The 19,971-nt window shown below is 48.7% G+C and overlaps 1 protein-coding gene across 1 annotated transcript in view; it reads left to right on the plus strand.

Annotated features, from left to right (window-relative positions):
• The first annotated feature begins 283 nt into the window (after positions 1 to 283).
• The window catches only part of LOC148517195 (pre-mRNA splicing factor cwf19l1-like), a 30,599-nt gene continuing 10,911 nt past the window's right edge, over positions 284 to 19,971 (plus strand). The window contains exons 1-7 of the mRNA XM_088478972.1: positions 284 to 502; positions 1,925 to 2,009; positions 6,124 to 6,208; positions 7,620 to 7,721; positions 8,566 to 8,780; positions 18,447 to 18,565; positions 19,274 to 19,358. Coding sequence (XP_088335098.1) covers positions 480 to 502; positions 1,925 to 2,009; positions 6,124 to 6,208; positions 7,620 to 7,721; positions 8,566 to 8,780; positions 18,447 to 18,565; positions 19,274 to 19,358 — 714 coding nt within the window. The 5' untranslated portion in view covers positions 284 to 479. The remainder of the gene's footprint in view (positions 503 to 1,924; positions 2,010 to 6,123; positions 6,209 to 7,619; positions 7,722 to 8,565; positions 8,781 to 18,446; positions 18,566 to 19,273; positions 19,359 to 19,971) is intronic.

Raw genomic sequence — 19,971 nt, forward strand, 5'->3', positions numbered from 1 at the left:
TCAGTCATTATATAGTTTTTAACTGACCAACTGTGTAGTACACCTCTTATAATAAACCAATGTCTACTTGAAATGCACAATGACTGAGTAACCTGCACTGATACTCATGTAATATGTCCCTGAAAATCATTACATACAATTTTTCAAAAATGAGATAGTTTAAATGAATGCACACGGACCTTCAAATGCATTGTGGGAGTTGTAGTTTCCTACGTCAAGCTTTTGTACTCCCAGGGAGATAAAGCAAACTACAACTCCCATCAGGTACTACGGTTGGCAATGATCACATGATGCGATTTGTTCAATCAGCTACGAGCATACTCGGAAGTTGTGCTGTGTGTCTTCCATGCCGTAGTTGTGTTGGTAGATAGGCTCGGTGTAGCCAGTTTGGACTACAAGGAGACTCAGTAGTACCTGTATCTCTCTATCGTTGTTGGGGAGCCCCGGTACACTGCAGCCGACCAGGGGCTGCCGGTGACATGTCGGAGAAGGCGCTGAGAGTGTGAGTACGAGCTGCAGCAGTGGCAAATGCAGATCCAGCATGTCAGATATGCTATTACATACCTCTCACTTGTGCAAATGCAGATCCAGCATGTCAGATATGCTATTACATACCTCTCACTTGTGCAACTGCAGATCCAGCATGTCAGATATGCTATTACATACCTCTCACTTGTGCAACTGCAGATCCAGCATGTCAGATATGCTATTACATACCTCTCACTTGTGCAACTGCAGATCCAGCATGTCAGATATGCTATTACATACCTCTCACTTGTGCAACTGCAGATCCAGCATGTCAGATATGCTATTACATACCTCTCACTTGTGCAACTGCAGATCCAGCATGTCAGATATGCTATTACATACCTCTCAACATGACCCATTACAGGAGGGACAAAATACTCTGTTCCTTCCTTCTAATTTATGATTGCAGCCACCTCTGTTGAAACACTTTTCTTATCAATGAACTAGTAGTGCAATGTAAGTGTGTGCATAATATATACACATTACTAAATCGATATAGCGAGAAAGCTGTATGTGCACTATACAGGCTGGAATATTTATCAACTTTTACTTATACTGTGCAGCATCAACATATTCCATTGTGCTTTACAATTGGGACCAAATCATTAATAAGATGAAACTGGGTAATAGCATACATAGATGTAAGAGGGTCCTGCTGGGATGCGGTTAAGATGCCGGCGGGCGGTATGCCGGACGTCTGTATACCGACACCCGTCAGAAAGCATCCCGAACACTGACATCCCGAAGGTAAGTATACTAGTCTTAGCCCGGGGATGGGGGGGGTTTAGGATCAGGGAAGTCCTGGGTGGGTTAGGCACCACCGGGGGGGAGGTGAGGGTTAGGTGTGGGAAGGGGAGGTTAGAGTTAGGCAGCACCAAAGGAGGGTTGGGGTACTTACCAGCCCCTGTTGGGATTCTGCACGATCGGGATTCCGGCATCGGTATTTGAACTGCTGGCGTCTCATGCACCGGCATATCATATCCATTGCGCTCCTGCTTGCTCGCTTACTATCTAAAGGGACATAGGAATTTGAAACAAGGTGATAATGGTACTGTAGGTATTGCAGGTTTGCACAGCCAGATTGCAGAGGTTATAGGTGTAACTTCCTTTCTGTCATTACCCATGCTAAAACACAGGTTTGATAATGAAGGGAGCAGGTGCAAAATATGGACGCGCTGTATAACGTTAGCCGCTATTGAAACTCATGTTTATTATATGGCTATATTGCATTAGATTTGAAGAAAATGAGCAGAACCTAGGCATCAAATGACAACTACTTGGGGGGGGGGGGGGGGGGGGGGTTGGGTGGAGCTGCGTCGGTGGTGCTAAAAGGTCATGTCATTTGTATTAATAGTAACGTATTGTCATGTGTTTTCCTTACCTCTTCTACTACCAGATTGGTCTGTGGGGACGTTTATGGAAAGTTTGATATACTATTCAACAGAGTCCGGACAATTCAGAAGAAGAGCAGCCAGTTTGATGTAAGGAACTGCATTCTTCAGTGTTTTGCCCTCGTTGCTTAGCCAGGGTTTCTCAAACGCAGTCTTCAGGGGCCCCTAACAGTGAATGCTTCCCATATCTCCTAGCTGGTGCACAGGAGTCGCTATGTATGACCCCCCCCTCCCCCCGGGGGTGCCTACACCTAACCTCCCCCCGGGGGTGCCTACACCTAACCTCCCCCCGGGGGTGCCTACACCTAACCTCCCCCCCGGGGGTGCCTAAACCTAACCTCCCCCCCGGGGGTGCCTAAACCTAACCTCCCCCCCGGGGGTGCCTAAACCTAACCTCCCCCCCGGGGGTGCCTAAACCTAACCTCCCCCCCCGGGGGTGCCTAAACCTAACCTCCCCCCCGGGGGTGCCTAAACCTAACCTCCCCCCCGGGGGTGCCTAAACCTAACCTCCCCCCCGGGGGTGCCTAAACCTAACCTCCCCCCCGGGGGTGCCTAAACCTAACCTCCCCCCCGGGGGTGCCTAAACCTAACCTCCCCCCCGGGGGTGCCTAAACCTAACCTCCCCCCCGGGGGTGCCTAAACCTAACCTCCCCCCCGGGGGTGCCTAAACCTAACCTCCCCCCCGGGGGTGCCTAAACCTAACCTCCCCCCCGGGGGTGCCTAAACCTAACCTCCCCCCCGGGGGTGCCTAAACCTAACCTCCCCCCCGGGGGTGCCTAAACCTAACCTCCCCCCCGGGGGTGCCTAAACCTAACCTCCCCCCCGGGGGTGCCTAAACCTAACCTCCCCCCCGGGGGTGCCTAAACCTAACCTCCCCCCCGGGGGTGCCTAAACCTAACCTCCCCCCCGGGGGTGCCTAAACCTAACCTCCCCCCCGGGGGTGCCTAAACCTAACCTCCCCCCCGGGGGTGCCTAAACCTAACCTCCCCCCCGGGGGTGCCTAAACCTAACCTCCCCCCCGGGGGTGCCTAAACCTAACCTCCCCCCCGGGGGTGCCTAAACCTAACCTCCCCCCCCTACAACGGCTAAGAGGTCCCGACGCCCGGCTTACCTTCATTCGGTGTCCCAGGTGTCGGGATTTTGGCGGGTGGATAATGATAGGTGTCCCATTCCGGGATTTGACAGTCGGAAAGCCGGCTTCCTGACTACATACTGGTGCACAGGTGTAGTCATTACTAACTGGTGTATTTTAAAAGACTCACAGGTAGTGATAATTATTGAATTTGTGATACTGAGAACATCCGTACAACGTGCACTGTTATAGGTCCTTGAGAACTGTTTGGCGAACACTGGTTTAAACCATAGCAAAGCTTGAAATCTAAATTGTACACATTTTAGAGGGATGTATACTTTGCCATCTAAAGACACACAAGATGCTTTAATTTGGGGGCCACCTATGTCTAGTTACAGTATGTTGGGCATTTGCAGAACCTGACCACAGCTTCCAGGTTGAATTCCGCAAGCATAATTACGTTTCCTATTTTGTCTTTGTGTTTACATTTATTATGTTCATTTTTTAGGATCCTCCTTTTTGCATCTGCTTAATTTGTTTGTCTAAATTAGGGGTTTTCAGCTCCAGTCCTCAAGTACCCCCAACAGGTCAGATTTTATGGATTTCTTTAATCATGTACAGGTGACTAGTAGGCCTTTTTAGCAAGGTGATTGTTCATAAAATTTTGCATACTGTTGTGTTTTACTGCTGATCGCAGTCCCCATATTATCAATGGCTACTACCATTTGACCCCTATGTACCAAAAGCGAAGCTTTCCAGAGTTAGACCCTGTTAGTTTACGCAATCCTCAGATAAACCACTTTATCTATGGAGGCATATTCGCAGGAGAGGGATTTTACTATCCCTCTCCCGCAGCCTCTGTCTGGTTCCGGAAACTGATACTGAGTAGTGTCAGATTCCCCTGGAGGAGTCTTACAACAATGTGAAAGACTCCTCCGATATACCGTGGATGTAACTCGCAGGAACAGCGGTTATCACTATCCCTGCAAGTTAAGTTTAATATAGTGGGGACATTTTCATGCAAAATGAAAATATCTGGTCCGATACTGACAATTAATGTATGGTGTTGACCATCCAGGAGGAGGCACATCTATGTGCCGGAAAAGGGGTGTGTCCTCTCGAGGGGGTGTGGTCTTGACACGCCCCCTTTCCATTACTCTGGGGGCGTGCCCAAGTAGTGAGAATGCTACAGATCACACAATTAAGGCATTCATGATTAATATGGAGTAGGGGCATTATAATAGGAAACTGTGCGGGTAACAGTATAGGGTGTGCAGACAACTGCTGTGCTGGTACATAGCAGGGTCATCAGGACACATTACCCACCTATACTCGCACTGTGGGCAGAAGTCAGTATAGGCAGGCACCGTGCGTGGACAGCCCATCCCCTATTAGCCTGTAGCAGTGGCTTCCACATATGGTGTTTACCTCCCTTCAGCAGCTCATGTTTTCAGGATTTCTCAGCAGAGGAAAATGGGCTGCTGCAGGGGGATCACTATCCGTGTTGAAGATAAGCCATGTAGTACACGTACACATTCGGCTGGGCAACACAGACCTGAAAACTAAGCTCTGGCGCAGTGTTTCCAGTCACTGCTGCTTCTCTATTGCCGCCGGCCCCCGCCATGACCAATCCAGAGCAGATTGCACTGTGCCTGAACCGCCGACTTTGCTTGAAGTTTCCGAGCGGCCGCGCCGCTCCATTCCTAATACCTGAACCCCGTCTCTGGCTGTCATGGCAACTTGCAGATTGTGCACTGTCACTGGTCTATTCAATCAATGCGTGGCAGCCTGAAAGAGGTGGGAGCAAATTGGCCGTGAGGTGGTGCGCTGCGGGCCCGCTGAGATTGGCGGGAGATCAACGGCGCCTCCTTAAGGGCAGGGTGCATTTTAGCACTTAAAAATCGTGCAGGATGCAGCACCCCCCTAAAACAGACTAGTGCTAAGGCCTTGATTCTTAATACATAGGCCCCTTTTTTGATGGGTCAGTGATTATCCCACCTGCTTCCACAGACAGAAATCCTCAAAACGTGACCTGTTCGGGAAACTTGAGGGTTGATATTGAGAACCACTGGACTAAATAAACACAGGTTATTTCTGCTGACGTATTCTCTCCTGGTTTAAAAATGTGCTCAATGATGGGATGCATGTATTAATCACCTATTTTATAAGGTTCGATCATTGCTGTGACTTTGATCCACTCAATCAAGTTCCCGATTTGCCGGGTAGAGGGGTGGGTAGGAACTTTGGCCAGTATATTTCATACTGAGCAGTCATTTGTCACAACCCCACGATAACCGTGACAGTTGTACTCACTGGTCCAGAGCCTTGAAGTAGAGCAGGGTGTGGCAGTAATTACTTCATTATCATACAAATTGCATGAGCCAGCAAAGCCTCTCCCTGGCAAAATTGGAGGCTGGTAATAAAAAAAGGATGTGTCTCTATCTGAAAGGAGCCATATTGTGGGCTGCTTTGATAACCATAGGTATGCCACTTACTGATTTCCTAGATATCTCTTTATACATCATTTATGTGAAGGGCATCAGTGCTGCTCCTGCCACCTAAAGTTTTGTAACTACAGAAGTGTGCACGCATCGCGCCATGTGATTTTCCGCAGCTGTGTGCGCCATGGTACACCATGCCGCAGCTGCGTTCGCACAATGCAAACCTACGGATCGCAGATGCAAACGCAGCGCGCGTACTCAGACACACCGTGCTCGACCCTCACCATACGTGGCACGATTTGCCGCTCGATCGGCAAAGATGCAAGTGGACATATCTAGGTCAACAATGTCGACAATCATGATACCAAAATGCCGACCGTTATGTTGACATCTGGGAAATCTTGACATGAAATGTCGACAGTGAAAATGATGACATTAGCGTTGGGTTTAGGGGTGAGACCTTAAGAATGGATTGTCGACATTGCATCAGTGTCGACATTGCATCAGTGTCGACATAATATACTGAACCCATCTGAAAGGCTGCAGTCTTGTGAATTTTGGCTTGGTACACAAAATGAATGCCTGCACTTTGTACTTTTCAAGCAATCTGAAATTTTGTGTATAATATATCTATATTAACGTAAATATTTTTTTTCAAAAACCATACTTACCAAATGCGTGTTTGTTTCAGCTGTTGCTATGCGTTGGAAGTTTCTTTGGCACAAGCCCAGAAAGTGAAGCTCTTTGGGAGGAGTATAAATCTGGTGTAAAACAAGGTATAGCCTATTGCCTTCTGTATGGTCACTGCCACTGTTTGTCATGGCGTTGTATGCACAGCGATTACATAGAAGAATTAGCCATTTACATTGCTCAGGTTTGTTGGAAGCAAACCTGCTTGTTACGCCAAATGGTAATATGTGACAAACTATTATAAATAGCAACGCACTGGCCTGCTTCCATCTGGTACAACGTGATATATATTCTACATGAACGGTACAGTGTGTATTTGGAACAGAAGCTCCTTAAGTATGACCCTGAGAATGAACAAGTACACACATTGTTGCACATAGTAAGAAAGAAAGCTGGTGAGTTTGCAGGAAATCTATAACCAAAACTTAAAATATTGCTTGATGTGTTTGTTTTCCCAATGGTTGTAATGGTCTAATGCTGAAGCTTTAACTGTTTGGTGCCTGGTCTCCAACCATAATATCACCATGGTATCCCTGTGGACCTTGAAGAAAATAAGTTATCTAGGCAAGTCTACCATAACTCTAATTTTAAAATCTTATAGGGGACGACTCAAATGTTCTGCATGTCCCCTGCTGGGCGTCTATATCACAGGTTCTCAAACTCGATCCTCAGGACCCCAAACAGTGCATGTTTTCCAGGTCTCCTCACAGAATCAAAAGTGATAGAATTATCTCCACCTGTAGATCTTTTAAAATGTGTCAGTGAGTAATGAATACACTTGTGCACCTGCTGGGAGACCTGGAAAACGTGACCTGTGTGGGGTCCTGAGGACCGAGTTTGAGAACCTCTGGTCTATATGTATAAGTGCCCAACAGAACAATTCAGTTGTTTTTCCAGTTGGGCGCCCATAAGTATTTACTGTGCCTGAAAGCATACAGTTTAGTTGCTCAAGGTGGCTAAACCTATCTAAAGAAGTGGTTAGGGCACCCAAACAGCGTACCTTGCACACATTTCATCTCGCACCTCAGGAAGCTGTGAGAAGAAATGTGTCCCCCTGTGGCTTTAGGCGTCCGAACGGAGCAACAATCGAATCGCTCCATCGTATTTATTTAGGGTTACTTTGAAAGTTAAGTCCACTGTAAATATGATTATATATATATATATTATATTATTATTATTATTTTTTTTTTATAATGAGCAAGTAGGGCATTAATATATAATTGTATAATAATGCGCCAGCTGAGCAATTGGGCTTTAATAGAGTTTGGTTTATGTACATTGTTACCATTTTCTCAGGACACTCATTGCTAAGCTAATTACTGTATTCAGTAAGCATTTAAAATTCTATATTGTGAAATTACACGAATGTGAAAATATGTTTATGTAATGGATGGGGGTAATGAGTTCGCTAAGTTTTTTTTATTTGATAAACTTAAATTGACCATGAAGTACATCTGCTTCATGTCACCATTAATAACACTCTCCGTTCCCTTACAGCTCCAATTCAGACGTACGTCCTAGGGTCAAACAGCCAACAAACTGTGAAACACTTTCAAGATGTTGATGGCTGTGAATTGGCAACAAATATTACTTACCTTGGTACGTGGTCTTTTTACAGGAGAGGAATCCATACAGACGTGTCTTCCTACATCTATCCTCAATGCACCACGCTGCGCCCCAGGCCTGGTGTGAGTGAGCCGCCATGACCTGTGCAACTCTGCTAACGTCATGTGTCTCTTTTGCTGAAAATGCGATGTGACTAGAACGTACCAGGAGATAGTGCTGATTAATTTGACATGTGACCCTTATATCTGTGTGCAACGGAGTCTGCAAACGCATCTTGGCGTGGAAAAAAGCTGCCGCCGCTGCATGGTAGCTCTTTGCAGATTCAGAAACACACAGATATACAAAAGGTGTATATCATAGTAATCAGCAGTTTCCTGGTGCGTAGTAGTCGCATCACACTGCGACAGAGTAGGTACACTCAGGGATGATGTTGTTACAATTTTCCCGATTTAGGCGAAAGCATAACGACATACTGTGCAGAGGGAGGGAGGAGATAGGCTTAGGCTGCGGAAGCTGGGGAGTGGTTTTTTTTTTGTTAGGGATAGGCACTAAGGAGGGATGGTTAGGTTTAGGCACTAATGGGGAGGGTTACGGTGTGGAGGTGGGGGGGTTAGGATGTGGAGGGGGGGGCTAGGATGCAGTAGGGAAGGGTTAGGGTGCTGGGGAAGGGAGGGTTAGAAGGTGAAGGGCGGTGGGTCACAATACTTACGGAGCCCCTGTCTGGATTCTCATCGGGAGGCCGCTGTTGGTGTTTTGACGGTTGGCATCCCGACTGCCGGCCTTCCATACCCAACCTGTGTGTGTGTGTGTGTGTGTGTGTGTGTGTGTATGTGCAGAAATTGCACTTCTTAATAGTCATTTATATGTTTATCTCTAGGGCGTAAAGGAGTATTCACCGGTGCCTCTGGCCTCCAGATTGCTTATTTAAGTGGCATAGAGTCCTCCAGCGAGCCGGCTCCTGCTTATTGCTTCAGTGCGAAGGATGTCCTGTCACTGAAAAGCTCCTTAACCACAAACTCAAAGTTCAAAGGGGTGGACATATTGCTGACGTCTCCATGGCCCAAAGATGTGTGGAGTTACGGCAACGCTCCGGTACGTGCTCTTCCATTTCTCATAACTTTGTACATTCAAATGTGCAGAATAGCAAAGCGATACAAATAAAACTGCGTATTCCTGTCATTTGTCACTAGGGGAGGTAAACGATGAGCTTTATCATACCGCATTACACAGCACACCCACAGGTCATTCCATCTGATCATCTCCAGGCTTGATAACATGTTACATGGAGGTTGGCATATATGTCAGACGGCCTTTAAGAAAATGTTAGTTCCCAATATGCAGGACGCAGGCATCGGATCTGAGATTCTGACTACAGGCGTCAGTCTTCCGTCAGACGTCTCCTGCAGTATTAGTATAAATGCACGCAGTGTCTGCGTCCAAATACAAAGCTGCTGTGTGCATTGTGTACATCTCTGAATCGGGCCCCTTGGTCTGAGTGCCTGGGGCCAGCTATTGTGATTGGAAGGTGACCTGTAAACAATGCTGATACAGACGGTAACCTAGTGACCACCTCTTTATAACGTGCATGGTAACGCTGTTCTAGGGATTGACCATTGATGATCTGGCGACGGGGAGTGGTTTCACAATCAGTGGGAGGCCCCCATTGGTCAAACTCTGTGGCTGATCCCTAATGGCGAGTTCAGACACCATATGAGCATAGTCTAACCATTATTGATCAGTTACCGATGCTGAACAACCAGCGACCATCGATGGCAGAGCAGTCAATGGTCATCACTATGGATGAATTTTGAGCATCACTATAGCATTGCGGCCATGTACAATAGCACGTCTCAGTGAGTGTGTGTGGCCGGCATAACTGCATGAAAGAATGTTGCATCATTTGAGGTTGAAGTTTGTAATTTGTGCCTTTAGGGCCTGATTCACTACGGAACGCAACTGCGAAATTCAATAGCGATTACACACGCAGGTCAATTGCGATAGTATGCTAATCCATTGCGATCGCAATGCTGCTGCTGCACTACATATGGACGTCCACTTTACCTTACACCCATCCGTAATGTTTAGCAAGACTGCGAAACCATTGGTACCATCGCAGCCTCACACACACTTGCACAAGCCCTGACCTTACTCAGAAATTGCTAACTTCCACGCACACTATCAGGCCTCAGGCTGCGTACAGCATCGCAGTGGATAATTTATACACGCCAATGCAACAGCGTTGAAACGCACTGGCACGCCTGCGTTTTCCCGACCACCACCCACAAACGTCACTACCTGTCAATCACTCTGCGATGGTCTGCGTAGTCACTGTATCCTGGTCGCAGTGACTAGTTTGCGCGATGCATGTGCAGTACGCAACAATCGGCCAACTGCGTGCGTATAAGCGACTGTGTTCCTTGCTACATCAGGCCCTTAGTCATAAAGCATTTTGCTGTGTTGAGAGCTGTGCTATTTACTTTGTTTGCAATTAACATCCTGTTTGTCCGTGGGCCCATATTTGAGGTGAGCACCAATAGCCATTTCCATCTGTCTGCTTCCAGCAGCACAGAGCATTTTCAGAAGTTTGCTGATGTTGGTTGAGGCAGTGTCCTGCCCATGTATATGTGAGTGAGCCCGTGCTGCATGGTATAGGCAGTTTCCTGATACAGGGGAGTCCACAGGCTGAGAAGTAGCAGGGTATCAATTCAAATGCACCTCTAAGTTCATACTTACAGCTTTTTATATGTTGAACTTGCACTCCTATTGCGTAGCTTTCCAAATCCTTTTAATGGTGTATGAAGGGTTTTAAAGGGAATTGATATCAATCACTGCCGGGCCTAAGCCCGGCGGATGAAATACTGATGGCGGAAGGCCGGCAGCTGAAGATCCCAACTAAGGTAAGTAACACCCCTAACCCTCCCTTGGGGGGTGCTAATCCCCCACCCGCACCCTAAACCTAACTCTCCCGGGGGGGGGGGGTGCCAAAACCTAACCCCCTTCCCCTAGCCTAAACCTAACCTTAAGGGGGGGTGCCTAATTCCTCCCCCCCCCCACCCCCCTGCGGCTAAGAGCACTCCCCGACGCCCGGCTTACCTACGATCGGTAAGCTGGACGTGGGGCTGATAGGCGTTGGCATTTAGATGCCTATCATTAGTCCCATGCCGGGAGTTCACAGTCGGGAAGCTGGCATTTGGCATTTTGACCGCTGGCTTCCTAACTACGTCCCGTTTTAAAGAGCACTATTCAGCAGGCTTTATCTTTCTGTATCGGGTCAGCGTGTGCATACAGGTTTTCATGGATAGTGTATTGGAAGTTTTCCGGAGCAGCATGGTAAATAATGGGCAGAGGGAGAAAGACTTTCCCACTTATGTCTCTCCCACCTATGACCAGGCCAAAGCTGCCTGTGATCCTGACTATCTACTCCACTTGCCAGGTGTTAGCCCACTTTGGCACTGTGTCTATGCGATGTGAAGTCAGATAGGGATTGCTAACAATAATATGTGGCGGAGTTCTCTATATTGGGTCAGATGGTAATTGCAGCATTGCCACCTACAGACAAGTGATGAGGAAGTGCCAATGTATTCCTCTCCTCACACAGTGGCATTCAAAACCATTGAAGAATTTCCAAGTTGTGGAAGCGCTGTGTACTGTATGTCTCCTATTGGTTGTAGGACTTTAGAATGATTCTTATGGTAGTCAGAATGTAAATCAATAGTTAAACCAGAATGTATGAACTGCAAAAACCAACTTCTATATCAATAAATTCTAAAATTATTATGAGATCTCTCAGGTTGGTGGTGCTCCCCTGGGTTAACTACAGTACATATGGATACTCAAAAAAAAATTTTGTTAAAAAAATGAGCGGTACATTTGTAACAAAAACAGAGAACCACTTGGTTTTTGAAGGTTGGATTTATATGCGAAATTGGAAAATGAGTTAAAAATTTTACTTTTTTAATAGTTACTGGCTCTCACTTCATTTTAACTATACCTAAGTCTTACATATAATGTATTCAATTAAGAGTTTCTAAAAAAAAAAAAATATAGTGTAAGCTGGCTGAAGGTACTGATAGAATTCTATTTCACTTACACTGAGATTTATCAATGTTTTGGAGAGAGTTTATTTTAATCACTTACAGGTATAGGTACACTAACTCAGAACCAAGAAACTGCTGACACCTTTACCAATTTTATAGGTACAGACTAGTTGCTCATTACAGTATTAGTATTTCTACTTCAGGGTCCATAGGGGGTCCACAGGGTTGACCTTGGGGTATAGCTGGATCTGGATCCACGGGCACCACGCAGTTAAAGCTTTGCTGCTCCCAGGATGCACTTGGGTCCGTCCTCCTCTATACCCCGCCCCCGGCCACAGGCACCTCAGTTTTAGTTGGTGCCCGGCCGGAGTCGGGTCACCCTGTCGCAGTGGGTAGCTTTATTTTAAAAGAGAATTTTTTTTTTTTTTTCTACTCTTTTTACACTTTTAGAGCGGCAGCATCAGACTGTCCTTTAGGACGTCCACGCTGCCGCTCCTTCTCTCCGCTGGCGCCGCGACGCCAGTACAGCTCTGGGGATCGCGGCGGGACCCCAGAGCCTGTACTAGCCGGGCTCTGGGGACTCCCTTGACTGCTGCCAGACGCGACGGGGATCAGGTAAGCCGCGGGTCGCCGCGTGTGGCAGCCCGCGGATACTTTTTATGCAGTCACAAGCCTCCGGTCTCTGGGGACAGACCGGAGGCGCTAGCGGCGGCGGGCTCCCCCTCTATTGAGGAATACCCCGCGTGTCCGCTAGACCACCAGGGTAACAGGCTGGTAGCGGGACCGGCAACCTGGGGGTTAATTGCTAGCCAGGGGAGGCAGCCTTCCCTGTCTAGCGGCTCCTCAGCTCAGCGCGCCTTTCAACTAGCAGTCTGGCGTCGCTGAGCTGCTCTTATCTTACGGCCACTCCTCCTCTGAGGTCTCCGGCGGCCATCTTTACTGGCAGGCATCGCAGACTCCCAGGCGGTATCAAGTGGACCGGTCCCCCTGTGTACCTCTCCCCTGCTAAAGGACAGTGTACACAGCGCTATAGCCCTCCCAGACACTGAATCTGGGCGGTTGATTGTAGCGGAAGGTGCAGTGAGTACTAACTTTTCTGCATTGTATGTGACTATTGCTAGTGCTGCCTGTCTGTGACTTATTCTCCTTGCTGTCAGCTTATATCTATCCCTTTCCTTCTCCTACGGCCCGGCAAGTGTGTGGGGGAAGGGCGTTTTTTCTGAGACCCTCACTTATATAAAACACGTATTTGTGGGGTCAATCACATACTGTTGTGTGCTACACAGTACCATATCTGGGCTGTTGTGTCGCATACTGGTGAGTGCGCGGGTGTTAATACCGTAATTCCTCTGGTGATACGTATTTCTTGTAATTTACGGTATGTCGGATGAGGAGACTGAGCGCTCTGTGGCTCCTGTGCTATTTTCCTGCAGACGCTGTGCTGCTGGAGTTGATGGGGAGGACTTATCTCAGGATGGTCTGTGCGGGCGGTGCCAGCTGGTACCGGGCCCCTCCAACCCCCCTGTATCACAGGACCCTCCTTGGGCGATGTTTTCACAGGTGCTGGCGTCTATTGCGGACCGGTTATCGGTCCCATCAGCGGTCCCTTCTAGGGCGTTGCCGCAGCCCACCATCCCCCATTCCCCGGGTGTTCCACAAAAGTTGCGGTCTCCCCCCGGGGCCCAGACTGTGGGTCCTTACTCGGGACTGCCTGTGTATGTGCAGTCTTCCCCAGTGACGCGTCAGTCTGTAGTGCCTTTGCAGAGTTTTGCTCCGACGGCTCCTCCGCCTTGGGTGGATGTTCTCTCCAGCTCCGTACAGAGTCTGGCGGCTTCATCCTCGGCGTTTCAGTCCATGTTGCAAGGTGATGTGCCACCAAGGGCGTCTAAACGTCCGGTTGTGAGTTCACTAGCTGCGCAGTTGTCGGACTCGGAAGTGTCCTCAGATGATGGAGAAATCCATGAGGACTCTGACTCTGATGCCATGGGGCAGGAGGTGGAAGCTAAGTCCTCCATTAATGTTCCAGCCTTAGTTAGGGCGGTGCGGGCTATCCTACATGTTGAGGATGATGCGCCGGCTCCTAGGTCGAAGTTTCCTAATTTTAAAAAGGTCAAGGTGACTGACTTCAACTGTGTTCCCCCTGTCTGATCAATTATCGGATCATATGGCGGCGGCCTGGCAATTACCCAGTAAGAGGTTCCATCCACAGAAGAGGTTGGCGGCGAACTATTCTTTTCCTGAAGCTCATTGCAGGAAATGGGAGACTCCGCCGGCGGTGGATTCCCACGTTACCCGCTTGATCAAAAGCGCGACGCTGCCATTGCCGTCTATCTCCTCTTTAAACAAGTCTCCACCTTCCTGTCCGTGGGATCCTTCAAAGTCCATTTATTCTCTTTCCGGGGCGGTGGCTCGCCCGTCCATGGCTATCTCCTGGGTGGCTAAAGCCATTGAGGCATGGGCCAATGCCTTGGAGGATACCTTTCCTGATGAGGCTCCGGATATCCAGAGAGCGTTAGTGGGACAGATGCGGGATGCAGCTTCCTATATTGGGGAAGCGTCTTTGGATGCCAGCCTGCTCACTTCTAGGGTGTCGGCTGCAGCGGTGTCTGCTCGGCGCTCCCTGTGGCTGAGGTCCTGGAGGGCTGATGCAGATTCAAAAAAGGGTCTGGAGGCCTTGCTTTTTAATGGTGATTTACTATTTGGTCCGGATTTGGACAAAATAGTGGATACTTTGGCTAAGTCCAAGTCGGCTTTCCTCCCTTCGGCCTCTGCGCCGGCTAAAGTGAGGAGCTCTGCCTTTCGGTCCTTTTGGGTTCAGGGTAAGGCCAAGGGCCAGTCCTTCCCGAGACATTCGGCGACCAAGGCCGCACCCAAGCCCAAGAAGCAAGCATGGAGTGCTCGGCGCCCTTCTTCCAAGCAGGAGGATAAGCCTGCTGCCTGATGGGCCGGGCCTCTCTCTGGGGGACCCCAGAGTGGGAGGCTGACTTCTCCAATTCGCCCAGTGTTGGCACAATACCACCACGGATGCCTGGGTTCGAGAAGTAGTCTCTCAGGGGTACGCCCTGTCTTTTCGGTTCAGGCCGCCCCACCAGTTTTTCTGTACGAGTCCTTCTCTGGACAAGACCAAAGCTGGTCAGATTCAGGTAGCTATAGAATCCTTGCTACAAGCAGGGGTCATTGTTCCCGTTCCGCAGTCTCAGCGCGGGACGGGGTACTATTCTACTCTGTTTCTGGTACAGAAACCCAATGGTTCTCATCGCCCTATCCTGAATTTGAAGTCTCTGAACAGATACCTCAGAGTTCCCAGGTTCAGGATGGAAACGTTACGTTCCATCATTCTGGCGATGGAACCCGGGGATTATATGGTCTCCCTCGATATCCAGGACGCCTATCTCCATGTGCCCATAGCACCGGCACATCAGCGGTATCTGAGGTTTGCTATCCTGAACCATCACTACCAATTTCGGGCGTTGCCTTTCGGCCTTTCCACGGCTCCGAGGGTGTTCACCAAGGTGATGGCAGTTATGGCTGCCCACCTTCGGGGTTAGGGTCTACGTCTGTTGCCGTACCTGGACGATCTTCTGCTGCTGGCGAGCTCCCCGGAGGTGCTTCTTCGACATCTCCACCTGACCATTGCTTGTCTTCAAGCACACGGGTGGTTGATAAATTGGAAGAAGTCCTCCCTGATTCCATCACAGCTGATGGTTCATTTGGGAGCCCTGCTGGATTCTCGTCGGCAACGGATTTTCCTGACTCCGGAGAAGGTCTCCTCCCTGCAGCTGCGGATACATAGTTGCCTGAGCAGTTGCCGCCTGTCGGTCCATTCAGCTATGAGAGTTCTGGGGTCCATGGTGTCAACATTCGACATGGTGGAATTTGCCCAGTTCCATTCCCGGCCCCTGCAGGGGCTGATTCTATCGGAATGGAACGGGTTACCTCACCGGATCCGCTCTCAGATGCTGTTGTTGTCCCCGGAGGTTCGGCAGTCTTTGGCTTGGTGGCTTCAGACAGCGCATCTGGTCGAGGGGCGCCCCTTTTGGATCCCGGACTAGGTCCTGCTCACGACGGATGCCAGTATCCGGGGTTGGGGGGCAGTGACCGGCTCATTATCGCTTCAGGGTCGTTGGTCCGCGGAAGAAGCACTTCTCCCCATCAACATCCTGGAACTGCGGGCTGTGTACAGGGCCCTGCAGTCGTCCGGCCCCGCTCTTCACGGAAGGGCGGTTCAGGTGCAGTCCGACAACGCCACCACGGTGGCGTACATCAACCACCAAGGGGGAACTCGCAGTCGGGCAGCAATGTCGGAGGTGTCTCGCATTCTTGCTTGGGCGGAGTGTCACGTTCCAGCGATCTCGGCAGTCTTCATTCCCGGAGTCCTCAATTGGGAGGCGGACTTCCTCAGCCGTCACGACGTGCATCCCGGGGAATGGTCGCTTCACCCAGAGGTGTTTCAGCTACTCGTGGACAGGTGGGGGCTGCCGGAGCTGGACTTGATGGCCTCCTGTCACAATCACAAGTTGCCCGTTTACGGGTCAAGGACAAGAGACGCAGGCGCCTGTCTGGTAGACGCTCTGTCGGTGAAATGGACGTTTCACCTGGCGTATCTGTTTCCTCCGATATCCCTGCTTCCTCGGGTTCTGTGGAAATTCAAGCAGGACGGCGGCACGCTCGTGCTGGTGGCTCCGGCGTGGCCCAGACGTCCTTGGTACTCCGATCTGAGGTGCCTCTCCATCGACGCTCCGTACCTTCTTCCTCAGCGTCGGGACCTGTTGTCTCAAGGGCGCTGCCTTTACCCGGATCTGGGTCGGCTGTCTTTGACGGCGTGGCTCTTGAGACAGCCGTCTTGAGGTCTAGGGGTTTCTCCAGTTCGGTCATTGGTACCATGCTTAGGCCACGCAAGCCTGCTTCCGCGCGGATTTACCACAGGGTGTGGCGCACTTATTTTCAGTGGTGTGAATCCAGAAACTATGATCCGCAGGTGTTCCGGGTTTCCAGAATCTTGGAGTTCCTTCAATCGAGTTTGGACCTCGGCTTACGCCTGGCCTCTCTGAAGGTTCATGTGTCTGCTTTGTCCGTGTGGTTTCAGCGACGGATTGCTACACTGCCAGATGTTCACACCTTTTTCCAAGGTGTTCTCAGGATCCAGCCTCCCTTCGTGCCTCCGGTGGCTCCGTGGGACTTGGCGGTGGTACTGCGGGTCTTGCAGGGTCCTCCTTTTGAGCCGCTTGAGTCGGTGGAGCTGAAGTGGCTGACGTTTAAGACCATTTTTCTCCTGGCAATTGCTTCTGCCAGGAGGGTTTCAGAATTGGGGGCGCTTTCCTGTCGCCCCCCTTTTCTGATTTTTCACCAGGACAGGGCGGTGCTCTGCACTCGTCCTGAGTTTTTGCCCAAAGTGGTCTCAAAGTTCCACATTAATCAGGAACTTGTTGTGCCAGCTTTTCAGTCACATGATCTTTCCGCTGGTGAGGCTTCCTTAGATGTAGTCCGGGCACTTAGAATCTACGTGGACCGGACTGCTTCGGTTAGGAAGTCGGATTCTTTGTTTGTCCTCTTCGGTTTTCACAAGAGGGGTTGGCCTGCCAACAAGCAAACGTTAGCCCGTTGGCTTCGTTCAGTTATTTGTGAGGCTTATGCACAGGAGGGGTTTACCTGTGCCAGCCTCTGTTAAGGCTCATTCCACTCGTTCTGTGGGTCCCTCTTGGGCTGCTAGACGTGGCGCCTCCGCTGTTCAGCTGTGTAAGGCGGCTACTTGGTCTTCAATTCAGACGTTTTTGAGGTTTTATGCGTTTGACACCTTCGCCTCTCAGGATGCATCCTTTGGGCGCCGGGTACTCCTTTCAGCAAAGGAGCGTCCCCGCCCTTAGTTGAACTGCTTTGGGACATCCCCAAGGTCAACCCTGTGGACCCCCTATGGACCCTGAAGTAGAAAACAAGAGATATGGTAAGAACTTACCTTTGTTATCTCTGTTTCTACGAAGTCCATAGGGTCCACAGGGCGCCCGCCCTGACGCACCTGGCTTCAAATGGGCTGTGTGGCTGGTCACCGGTTTTCCGTCTCCCATTTCTGTGAGTATGGTTTCTTGTGTGTTCCAGTCTTCCTTCTCTCTGTTTAGTCTCCTCCTCCGGCCTTAGCTGCTTACCAACTGAGGTGCCTGTGGCCGGGGGCGGGGTATAGAGGAGGACGGACCCAAGTGCATCCTGGGAGCAGCAAAGCTTGAACTGCATGGTGCCCGTGGATCCAGATCCAGCTATACCCCAAGGTCAACCCTGTGGACCCTATGGACTTCGTAGAAACAGAGATAACAAAGGTAAGTTCTTACCATATCTCTTGTTATAATTATCATCAAGGATATTATGCTTGGACAAAAATTGCTATCTTAATGACACATATATTTATATTGAATAATTAATTTAAGCTTTTACACTAAAAGCTAATCAGTGCTAAAAAGAAAAAGGAAAAACCAGTCATAGATTATATATCCGCACAGTCCAAATGTTGGTACAAGTACAAAGAATTATTCATGTGTCATGCATGTGCACGATCCCGTATTAATCAGGGGTTATTATTGTCAAATGTTTGATATTTCTTTGACTTCCTGAAGAAGAGCAATAACATATAAACAAACAAATATATTACTATTATATTATAATATTGGAGTCTGCAGAAACGCTCTTCTGTACAGAGATAACAGGTGCTTTGCTCACTGTGTTTCGCCTACAGACTGATGTAGACCTGAAAAGTTGTGGTTCTGCATTCGTATCCAATCTTGCTGGCAGCTTAAAGCCCCGCTATCATTTCTCTGCACTAGAGGGCGAAAACTATGAACGGCTTCCTTACAGGTAGGTGAGATTCCTTGGGATACTATAGATTGGCTTTCATTGATGGATGCTAATGACATATTTGCCTTTTATGTAGGGGTTTCCATTGGGTGTGGGCATTTGTGGCAGTTGGTGTATTGAAACAGTCACAGGATTCAATCAACCTACAGCCAATTGGAGCATTACAATGTGTAGAGGACTAGATCAACCTGTAGCCCATTATAGTATGTGTGGAGGATTTTTCCAGATGTTCTATTTGTGAGGTTTGGTTTCTGCTACTAGAATGAAGGGTGGCAGGGGGACGGGTATGGAATGCCGGCACTCGGGATCCCAGCGGTCAGAATCTCGTTGCTGGCATACAGACAGGGTTAGGATACTGACTTACTGTCGGTAAGTATCCTAACCCTTCCCCGCTGCCTAAACCTAACCCTCCCGCTAACTCCACTGCTTACCGACAGGATGCCGGCACCGGGATTCTAATAGGTGTCGGGATTCCGGTGCTGGCATTCTAGGAGCCGGCATCCCGACTGTCCGTGTTATAACTACATCCCGGACTGGGAAGTAATGCCAGCGTAGTACATTACCATATTATGCTGTAATAGTTATATAATATGTATGACCTTTTTAGTGTACTAGCCATTAATATGTGATAGAGATATAGATTATATATATATATATATATATATAAATAAATAAATTATATAATATTTTTTTTTTTTTTTTGTGCAGAAATCATATGGTCTTACAGGAAGCTGCCCAGCACGTGAGTCGGTTCATAGCACTGGCAAGTGTTGGCAATCCTAATAAGAAAAAGGTGATTTAAACCAAACATGGTAGATGTCGGAGTGTCCTTTTAACTTTACAGACTTTTCATTTTGAATTAAATAGAAGAAAATGTTATTTGGATGTAATGAAATAAAGAGCAGATTTCTATAAAGAGCTACATATAATCTGGTCCCTACAGTATGCTGCTCCCTATTTATGGGAATAGGGGACTGAAGACCCCTGCAGAACAGGGTTACTAACCATGAGTCCTCGGTCGCTTAATCCTTATATTGCTAGTGCCGTTCTTGAACGTAAAGCAGTCATGCCAAATTCCACATTAATGGGCTATACCAGGAAAAACTCTATTTAGTGTACCATTGTGAAATTATATATTATTTATGTTCTGTCCTCTTCAGGAGTAATAGGGATTTCTTGTGGTAATATATTCCATTTTAAACTTCCCCTCATGAATTTGGCAGGTAGTGTCTGATATATTCATAGGGTTTTCCTACTAGTTCATGGCAGAAGCTTTATCACATTAACTCCATCTCTAAGATATCATTTGGAAAATAAATGGCACCAGTGAGGGTTGGTGGCTTCTCCCAATGTGAGGCCTGTAGCCGGGAGGCTTCTCCCAATGTGAGGCCTGTAGCCGGGAGGCT

This window comes from Taudactylus pleione, unplaced genomic scaffold (genome assembly GCF_031769625.1).
Source record: "Taudactylus pleione unplaced genomic scaffold, aTauple2 ptg000225l, whole genome shotgun sequence".
NCBI lineage: Eukaryota > Metazoa > Chordata > Amphibia > Anura > Myobatrachidae > Taudactylus > Taudactylus pleione.